Source organism: Delphinus delphis, chromosome 3, assembly GCF_949987515.2.
Source record: "Delphinus delphis chromosome 3, mDelDel1.2, whole genome shotgun sequence".
Classification (NCBI taxonomy): Eukaryota; Metazoa; Chordata; class Mammalia; order Artiodactyla; family Delphinidae; genus Delphinus; species Delphinus delphis.
Genome location: NC_082685.1, coordinates 144,471,725 through 144,482,347, shown reverse-complemented (window position 1 = coordinate 144,482,347; position 10,623 = coordinate 144,471,725). Strand labels below are relative to the sequence as shown.

The following is a 10,623-nucleotide window of genomic DNA, read 5'->3' as shown; positions in this document are numbered from 1 at the left end:
AACTGCTTTGTGAGGAAATATTTGATCTTCTGAAACACTGGCCTGATCCGGTTTACTGAAGTCAGAAAGGCCATTTTGATTCTTATAAATGAAAAAACCAGGGATACGAAAAATTGATTTGTTCAAGGTCAATCTGGTGATTATAAAGCAGACTTCCTGAATCACAGATGATTACTCTTTCCATCCCACTATGCTGCCCCCACCAAACTGGATTAAAAAGGCTCGTTTTAGGAAAGGAATGCTCACCAAGGTTGTTAAAAAAAATCCTGAGCCCCTGAACAAGTGTATATCTAGGAAACAGGCAATCTCCAATCATATTCCTTTGTGTACCCAGGGACAAAGGAGAAGTCAGATTCAAGTTTATATTATAAAAAGCTTTTATTTTCCCCTTTTCATCGCTCCTCAGTTACCTGAGCTGATTTAATAGAGCTCAAACACCTGTGTCTTTGGGATCCGAATTTGTCTCTGACAGCATCTCTATCACTCACTCAGTGCTGCTAGAGCCACATCTTGGTTCTTCATTTAAGAAAGTATATTTTCATTTCAGTCATTTGTCCAGTGTGTAAATCGTAATAATCAGCCAGTACCCAAGGTATCAGCAGTGAGCAGTGTTCTGCTGTGGCAGGAGTACACACACACACCAGTTAATCCAGTGGCTTGCCCTTGGACTGCTAGGCTTCCTCTCCTTCCTGGCTGCAGCCACTCTCCCTCAGCTGATTCCCAGAATGCTTTACGCTTGGCACTCAGGACTGAGGTCTCAGGTTGCGGCCCTGGCTGAAAGCACCTATATTCCATTGACCTTCTCTGCAGTGCTTATGAACTGGTCACCTAGTCGGCCACTGCCGATTTTAGCCCTGTCTGGAGATGGGACTGCTGCTGTTCTTGCCCAGAATACTCTGAATTGACTAAGGCAGCCTCAGAAGAGTTGCTTCCATTTTCGCATATCCAGTTAAAAATGGATTTTCAACATTAACTGTGATAAAAACAAATTATCAGAAAGAAGTGGCCATTCAGACTCTGTTTTTGGGTGGCACTAAAATTTTTAAAATTTTACTATTTCGTGAGACCCCAAAGTCTTAACATCTCCAAACTGACAAACCTATATCCAGAAAACAAGAGCACGAAGTGTAGCACTGTAAAATAAAATGTTATGGTGTAACCCTCTTGTTTCATTTGAAATTATTTGTCATATTTCCAGTTTTTCTTTATTGGCAGTATAAAATTGCTAACTGTCCACTCTCTGAGACTTTGACTTTAAAATGTTTTATGAAATGGTAGTAATAATGAATGGTAGTTATAGTTTTAATATCCTCGTATCTGACAAAATAGAAAGTTGTCACCTATTTTGGTTCCAAAAGTTTTAAAATTTTACTATTTTGTGAAATCCCTAAGTCTTAAGAAACCACATTGGAAATGTTCAGCACAACACAACTCACTACAAAGTCTCACTCTTGGCAGACTGTAGATGAGAACTAAACTACTTTCTAAGCTCATTCAGTGGGAAGCAGCAATCTGGGTAACAGTCCAATCAAACACCCGATGTTTCTAGCTGACCCAGTCGATAAGGTCATATACAACTTTTACATTCTTTTAAATTAGCTACTGGCCACTGAAATTTGAGGTAGATAAGGTAGGAAAAAAAAAATCAAGCCCAGATCAACTGTCCCACATACAAATTTTAATAAACGTTCATTAGCAAGCATGCAAAGAGTTTATGCAACCTGTTTCATAAGCTCAGTGAAGCCTTACTTCTCTGTTTCGGCAGTTTACCCACCACCTTCCATGAAAGGTCCACTTAAGGCAAACCTGACAATATTCCAGAGATGGGATTGTCCTAATCCATTCAGCAACAAGCAACCGGAAATCTTTGGACAAAATGGCAGGAAGTAAGACCATTTAGGGGGGTCAAGCCTTATACACCAGGCCTAAGGGTACAGGCTACAGGCCCCACTAGATTCTTGTATCCTTTCCATGCAAGGATGGGGAACTACTCTGAAATAATTTAGTTCACATATCCTGAATACCTCTAGTTTTACCAATGAGAGCCACTACTATTAGCTATTATACTGATCAATGAGCTATTAATTTCCAAAAGGAAACCTACTTCAAACATTTACTCTGCTAATTACCAAAACTTCTGGCCATGACTAAGATATGGATGCCAGAAACACCTGTAACAGCCGCCTGTGGCATTTCTGATTAGAGCACGAGCTGTCCACTGCTGGAGTGAGAAACCCACGGGACAGCTGCCAACTGCCTGGCGCAGGGGTGCATGTAGCCGGACACGTGGATAAAAACGCTACTAATACATACTTGGGAAAAGAGAAAATACTATACAATTTCCCTAATTTCTCAGGACCCAACAGCTTTTGTTTCACGTGGGGACAAGGGCCAGCAGTGTGAAGACAGGAAGGGGAGAAGGGAGTCTACACTGTTCTGAAAACCCCTCACCCTAAGCTATAGGGAACGCCAAATGCTGCCCTTTCAGCAACTGTAACTAATTCTTAGCAGGACTACTCAACAGCACCACAGAACTTCTGTGGCTTCTTGTAAAAATGACTATGTTACAAGACTTATTTTTATTTGAATAGAATTTAACAAATCATTTTATTTTTATTGTTTTGAATTATTCATTCTAGGTGGAAACACATCATCATCAAGTAGGGAATAAATGAATTAAAAAACGGAAAAAATATTACCTACCTATTCCTGGTAAGCACAATTTTACTGGAAAGAATATGAGATAAACTTCAAACAGGCAAAGATAATCTTAAAAATAAGATTACAGTCTTCTATATGAGTGTGACACTTGAACTGAATTTGTCGTCACCAAAGCATCCCGCTCTGCCTGAGGAAGTGCTCCCCCTAGTGGTCTTTCATAGGAACTTGAACAAAGTTAAACTAGACAAATAGAGTGCGCATAAAAAAAATTCTTTATTAAGTCACACCTTGATGTCAGGGTGATTTAGAAAGAATTAAATTCATTAGTTTCTGAATTCTAAATAACTCAAGATACGTGCGGCTAAAATAATAGTCTTAAATGTGCAAAAAAGTCTTATTAAGTCAATACATGTTTTAAATTCTTTATAGGTTCAACTTGAAAAAAATACATTAGGTCAAAATAAATTCAAACCGAAATAATGGAATTAAGTAGTGACTAATAATCTGAAAGTGGAGGTTCTTTCACCTAACAAATATTATTGCATCCTAGGTACTGTTCTAGGTACTAGACATGCCAATGAAAAAACAACTGCCCTATTTTAAATTTAAAGGAAAACTGTAGTCCTTGAAATGTTTACTGATTAAATATTTTCATAATTATGTTTTAGACTTGTTTTGATTTTGTGTTTATCCAGACAAAAAAATATTTGGACATTTAGTAGATTTAATCATTTCCTTCTCAAACACATACTATACTTTACAAAACTCCAACTTCTTTTGTACCAGCTGGGCACCCTGAGATTGCCTGGAAGATTTATTAGTTATCAGGTACTCACCCTGGACTAGACACCCAGAATTGCACAAATTGTACACGTGCCTGGAAGCAGTGCCTACATAACGTTCTGGAGGAGCTTTTCCCTGAAGTGCTTTGCTGAAACACTCTCCAAAGGCCAAAAGTGCCTGGCCACTGAGAGACACTGAGCTGTTGTCACATGGTGCAGAAACTTCATTTTAGTTATATACTTTTTCTAATAGAAAACAAGTTACATAATTTAGTGTTATGTTTTCTTAACCTACATACCACAAAAATTGTTTCATTGAAAACTACCTACGAAAGTATAAAATCACTTAATAAATGGTTTTGTACACCTTGGTTTGATTGAGAAACTCTTATAGGCAAATAGAAGGTATCTAATAAGTACTTACTACACTGAAGTTTTCAGAACAAGATGAAAATCTGTAACTCTGAAGACTGTTTTATAGCCTGTTCACAGATGTCTTCAAAATGTACACTTGAAAAATAAATCATGTGATTATTCAGACTTGTCTGACGAAGCCTGAACTTCAGAACATTTGTGAAGAAATCACAGTTAAAAGCAGTCACTTCAATGCAATTAAAGACTATTTTTAATAAAGTATCCTTTAAAACAGTGATTCTCAAACTTGAGCACTTGTCAGAATCTCCTGGCGGGAAGCTTATTAAACTACAGATTGCTGGCCCACCCCCAGAGTTACTGACAAGTTTCCAGGTGATCTAGGCACAACACTCTGAGAACCATTGCTTTAAGACAGATTATCCAGAATTCCAAATAGGGAGTGATGCCCGTATGCCACTGCTTTTTCTAACAGTAAATAAATAAAAGAACATTTCAGATATGGCTTCACCAAACTTTAAATTTTTAGACTCTTGGAATGTCCTGCTTAAGTAGAATAAAACATAAAACTTACTCATCTTGGCTCATAACGATTCCCATGAGTTCAAAAGACAGAACCACAGGCTAGTCCAGTACTGGATAATCTGTGACTACGTGAAAACATTACTTATAAAATATACAGCAACTATTAGGGGGCAGGGACTTAGCTTCTATCTCTTCCATGCTTCTTTCCCTTAGAAAATCCAATAAGAAATCACGGAGAGTGCTACACTCAGAATGAGAACATGACCAATCATGAACGTGTACATAAATAGCACAGTGGATTGCCATACTTAAGACTAAGATTCAGGAACTTCTTCATCAGGACAGCAGTAATATTCCACAAAACATATTTGTCCATCTTCATTTCTAATCATATACTGTAATGAGAGGAATCCTCGGTTATCTGTTCGAATAGATACCTTACAAGATAGGACTAATGCCTTTGTAGAGGGTTTCAGTAAAGAAATCTTGTATCTGTAGAAAAATAAATAAAAAGCTGTTATTTGGACACACTTAAAGCAGTGCTCATAATTCCAAGTAAAGGACAAAAATTAGCCAAGAACTACCAAGTAGCAAATATAAGAATAAAATCAAATACTTGTCCAATTTGCTAGTATTTTCTCTTCATTTTAAAAATTTCATCCACTATTGCAATCCAAAATCCCCAAGTAAACCCAGCAACCTACTATTTATTTTTCTTAATGCTATACTTTTATCTACACATTGAAAGTTTTAAAAAATTTATTTAATAGAAATGTGGTATTTAACCTCACCTTCATCATCAATGGCAACCTCTATATTAAGAACTGACCTGTTGACCTGGGTCTGATTACAGTGAAATGATTCCATCAAATCAGAATCTTTCGGATAGTCAAGGTGGGAGCTTCCTGCATTCCCAAAAGTAGATAACCTATAGTAGAAAATGAGCAACTCACTTATTCATTGGTCCAACAATAAGCCACATTAGGATCCAAATAAGAAAACACTCCCTTAAGAAGCTCATTCTCGTGAGTGAAACAGGTATGTAAACACCTGGTGACAAGACACTATAACAAGTACATAATAAAGATTCCTGTAGGATGCTGTGGGAGCACAGGAGAGCTAGCCACTAATAAATGGCTTTGAAAAAAGCCAGTCACAAAAGGAATCCATAGGGGTTTGCCTCAATTTCATTACCCGAATTCTACTCTGATATTGTCCTTTCCTCCTCCTGAAATCAGAACCATATAACAGGAGAGAGCTGAGGAGTGACAGAAGACCCTGATCTTCATCAGCTGCAAGCCTGGGGTCCTGTTCCCTGTCTCTACTGCCCCACCAAGCAACTAGGGCTTTTCTGTATCCCAGACTGTTCTTCAGGCTGTTTTATGGTTTTCTTTGCTTGGTAATATCAGCAGTTTACTTAATCTGCATGAACTTACTGATCATTTGCTTTGGGGTTAACATGTGGATGAGCACTATATGAGCACAGCGATAAAGACCTAGGTGCTGGCTTTCCTCAGGATCCACCTTTTCTCTCTTCTAACGTCACCTCTTTCTCTCAGCTATGTTGTCCATGCCCAGCCACGCTGATGGTTCCCAAATCTAAATTTCCAGTCTAGACTGATCTCCTGAGCTCTAGATCTATATATCCAACTACTCCCTAGTGTCACAGGCTCAAGTTCAACGTATCCAAAAAAAAAAATATTTCAACTTCCAGTTCCCCACCATCAAATAATTTCCTATATGGGAGATGAAAGATATCATGATCCATCTAGTTACTCATGCTGAGAGATCATTTAGATGGGGAGCCTCTGGAATACTCTGTTTAAGTGCCTGGAATTTTAATTCATATCACTGCTTAAGTAGGGTTCCACTGATTTCCATTTTGATTAACATTTTAACCAATCTTGAGCCAAATTTTTAACTGCCTAATCTATGAGAGAGGCCTGCAGTTCTTCTAAAGTAGATACAAAAAGAACAATTACACCTCTCATACTATATGTATTTAACTCCTTTACTCTTTAATATTCTGAAATATTTCAAAAGAGAAGACATTTAAATTCTCTCTCTAAATTGAATCTAATCAGGAAAAGAGTTTGGCCATTTCATAATTTGTTGGGTCAAAACATGGGAAGCAGCTTGATAGTTTCTGACACTGTATTCCTGATGAAAATTGCCCTCTCTTAGGAAGCTCACCTTGACCATTCCTGCCTAAGTGCTGGTTCCCTAAGTATTTATTATTTTGGAACTTAATGGCATGTAATTTTGTCCCCTCTGAGCTGTTTCACATATATCCTTGTCACCTTGATTTTAAGCTGTTCCTTCCTGTAGTGCTTAATAAGGCAAATATGCACACAGTAGGTGATCAATAGATACTTAGTGAATGAACCATGTATAGAAAACACCTATTTCCTTTTGCATCCTGTACTAACTTGAAAGGAAAGAAAAAGAGATGCCGTATACTACAAACACCTTTTCCAAAAGTTTAAGCCCAGTTTTCCTCACGATGCAACCTATCTACAACAGTTAAGTAGTACAGCAATGAAAAGACCACTAGGTTATGAACTAGGAGACTGGACTACTCTTCTAGAAACCAACACTACCTATGAAGCTTTAAATAGTGAGTTAATCTTCCTGGGTCTTCCTAGTGTCTTGACCTAAAAAAGTATGAAGTAAGAGTAAAAGCTCTCTAAAGTTCTGAAAATTCTAGTAACCTGGATAATAAAAATTCTGCATCCTAAGCAAATGTGTAAGTAGGGAGATGGAGTAAACTACATTAACTATAACTGTACTGCTTTCAAGTACCTGAAATAAGGTTTATCTGGAGACACGGTGATCTGTAGGACCTCACTTGTCATATCCAATTCGGAAAATGCTTCACGGAGTCCCTCTGACTGCAGAATAATTTTATTAATGACATTGGTGCTGCAGAAATCAAAATCCAGAGTCTCCTCGGGCTCCTGAGTGTTGATTTTACAGACTGTCACCACTCCTCCTTCTTCCAGAAATAGCATCAAAGGGTAACCATAACCTTGGTAACACATCCTAAGTGCAGTTAAAGTCCCTGCAATGGAAACAAATCATACTTGGGGCTTATTAGCTTTTTAGCTCTGGGTTCAGCTTCTACTCAAATGATGCCTAAAACTCCTCAAGAATATCTTATCCTGTCCATTTCTAGCACATATGTATGTATATCCTTATAGGAAGGGATCACATCTTCCCTGATGATAGCTGTCTGTAGACAATTCCAAAAATAACTGTAAAAAATTGGGAACAAAATGTAATGTAACTCTTTGAAATCGTTTTCCAGGTTGCCAAAAAACTCCTCAGAAATAGTTGATTATATACAACTTCAGGATGGAGAATCTATATGGTCCAATACTTCATGTAATAACTGTTGTGGAACAGGCTATGCTATTAGTGAACGTTCAATTTGTGCAACGATGGATATCTTTGATATTGTCTTACTATAACATCAGTGTATTCACTGTGATAAGGACCCTTCCAACTTTTTCTGTTGGGAGATAGTCTTTACATTTCCTCAAATTTTAAGGTCTAACTGGGAGAAAAAGGATGGTTACTGGTAGTTAGGGTTTTACGTCTGCAAACCACTAGAGAGGAGGAGGAATATGACAGGACACTCTAGTTCCTTTTCCTTACTGCGTGGAGAACTGGGTGAGGAATGGGGGAAGGCAGATGCTTTTATGGAAAACTAGCTGGGGAACACTGCATTAGAAAATATAATTTTAACCAATTCCAATAATAATGGAATTGTCATTACAAAATTAAAATATATTTTCTAGAAGACCATAACTGAATTTTCCCTAGCAAATATCCAGATTCCTTTCCTATGAAATAAAAAATCATTCTTCTAGGGATTCCTTGTTGTTTTATATCTAGAGCAACCAAATTCACTATTCCTAAAAATATATAAATATTTTAAAGGAAAGCATTTAAGAAAATAAACATAATTTATAAACAGGGATTAAAGAAAAAAGCAAACAAATTTCGAACACAGTAAACTGGGAGTCAGGACAATTGGTATCTATTTTTTCTGCCACTAACTGTAATTCTAGACAAGTTAGAAAAAAGAAGTAATTAAAACATATTTCTCAATGTTAAAGATATTTAAGACATGTTCAAAGTCTTCTTTTGATTAGTTCAAATTTAAAATCCTAAAATCTTCATAAATTAAAAAAAGATGAATGTAAATATTTTTGCAAATATGAAAAGAACCGTAAGCATACTTTCTATTAACACTGTGAAAAATCAGAATCCATGATTGTGGCAAATGAAAAATAAATTGGCAATTAATTTTCTAAACAAATGTTTATATTACTTATATTCTAATAACTTTGCCTGTATTTTTCTGAGCATTCTATATAATTCTTTTATGTTGTTATAATGATAATAAAATAGTTCACCTGGCATAGGGCTTGATCCAAAAATAGATAAACAGTCTAAAAGGATGTTTAAATTAATTCGAAAAGTAACAGACTCTTCTTGAACTCTAAACTCTTGAAATATTCCAGCCTATGAAAAAAAGTAAATGTGAAAATGTATATATATTAAAGAATGAAAACTCACATATAAGGTTCTAGATTTCACTTTATATGTTTTTAAAATAACAATATTGTGCTAACCCCATGAAAATAATTTCTGATTATTAATCAAAACATCCTTAACTTTTTCAATTGTGATCCATTAGAATACTGCTACTCAACAGTTGAAGGTGTAACTGATTTCAGTCCCGTGCGAAACTTTATGAAAGGTCCTTCATCTAGCTTCTTGGAGCTAAACTATCCTCCACATGACTCTCCCTTGTCTCCATTTTGTGCCCATCAGTTTGGCGAAGGTCATTTGGAAAACAGCCAATTAGACACCGCATGAGTCATACTGGTTTTCAATTTCTTTTGAGAACAGGAACCATGTCTTATTTATTCCTCTGTACCTGAGGTCATACTGTGCACTTAGGTGTTCTAAAAAAAATGCTGAAGTAAATCTGAAATCCTATCTGAACCATAAAATATTACTTTGTAAGAACAAATAGATTATAACCACTACAAGGAAAAAAATTAATAATAGGAAGGTAGTGCAAAAGAGCATATACTATGGAAACAAATGTTCTGGGTTCTCATCCCAACTATGCCATTTGCCAGCTGCAGGACTGTTGGCAGCATATAAAACACTCAGAAAAGTGCTCGCCTATAGTTTAGCTTAATATATTTCAGACATTATTATTATTAACCATTATCTCTGTAAAACACGATGGGGAAAGAATTTGTTACCAGAAGAGAAACATAATTCAAATAATGATATTTTGTTCTCTAACTGAAATGATGTCTATTAAGACCCTCGGAATTCATTGAGCTGGGTGAAGAATAGCATATGTCACAGGCTTAAAGGTGCCTACTTCCATACCTGAATAAAAGCATTTGCTTGCACACACTTTGCGTTTTCCACTGTAACCTTGATTCCATTTTTAGTAGCGAAACACGTGGCATGTTCTCGGAAATGAATGGCCTTCAAGATAGTGGAGAGATTCCTGACGTTGTCAAGGCTAGCCACTAAGCTGTAATCATTCTCATCTGGGATCTGCTGGGTTAGGAGGGGCATGGTCCACGACGCATTCGGCCCCGAGGGATGCTCCAGGTGCCAACACCCGCTCCCGCGGGGTCACAAAACACCTGAGGAGATGCGACAGATAAAACTCCGCGTCAGTGCTGACGAGGCGGGCGATTTCAACCGGCGCTGAGCTGAGTGTAAGAGGTCTAGACGTTGAACTCGGCGGAGCAGGGATTGAACCCCACCTCTCTGCCACTTAACTGTTTCTAACTTGGGGGAAAATTACTATCTGTAAGCTACGATTTCGTCGTCCTTGCTAAGGAGACAGTAACACACGAAAAGTTACGAAGGATAAAAATAGGCCAACTAACACGGTCATTCGGGGCCAGCTTCAACCAAACTGGGGCTACGTATCCCCAGGGTCGGTTTTGAGGTGTCCCGCACCTCCAACCTTACTCCTAACAGAACAGGCGATAGAGGGGCGGGCTTGAGTCCTCGGAAGGTCCTCGAAGAGTCCTAGACAGCGCGGCTCACCAGCCCACGGCACCCGCTTACTAGTCTCGGGATCCCGAGCACCCAAACCTTACCTTTGCGCCGGGCCAGGACGCAGCTCCCGGAAAACTGGGGAAGAAGTGGAGAGGCTCCCGCCACTCTTTTCAGATGGCTCGACCAGCTCGGCCACCGTCACCACAGAGATATACGAGGCCTAGAGAGCCGAGCG

General features: G+C 37.9%; 1 protein-coding gene across 1 annotated transcript; it reads right to left on the bottom strand.

Annotated features, from left to right (window-relative positions):
* Positions 1–1,670: 1,670 nt before the first annotated feature.
* On the bottom strand, positions 1,671–10,621 carry RAD1 (RAD1 checkpoint DNA exonuclease). The gene is made up of 6 exons (XM_060009609.1): positions 10,490–10,621; positions 9,759–10,024; positions 8,762–8,870; positions 7,143–7,401; positions 5,170–5,268; positions 1,671–4,832 (listed from the first exon to the last, which is right to left on the bottom strand). Exons 2-6 carry the CDS (start codon positions 9,951–9,953, stop codon positions 4,655–4,657), a joined length of 840 nt encoding a protein of 279 aa, XP_059865592.1. The 5' UTR covers positions 9,954–10,024; positions 10,490–10,621; the 3' UTR covers positions 1,671–4,654.
* Between the last annotated feature and the right edge of the window lie 2 nt (positions 10,622–10,623).

Bases quoted from the DNA above. Each gene is read 5' to 3' on its own strand.
- RAD1 (XM_060009609.1), bottom strand. From the start codon at position 9,953: ATGCCCCTCCTAACCCAGCAGATCCCAGATGAGAATGATTACAGCTTA. The intron at 5,269-7,142 runs GTACTTGAAAGC...TTTCTACTATAG, and splicing joins CCAGATAAACCTTATTTCAG to GTTATCTACTTTTGGGAATG. The intron at 4,833-5,169 runs GTCAGTTCTTAA...ATTTTTCTACAG, and splicing joins AATCAGACCCAGGTCAACAG to ATACAAGATTTCTTTACTGA.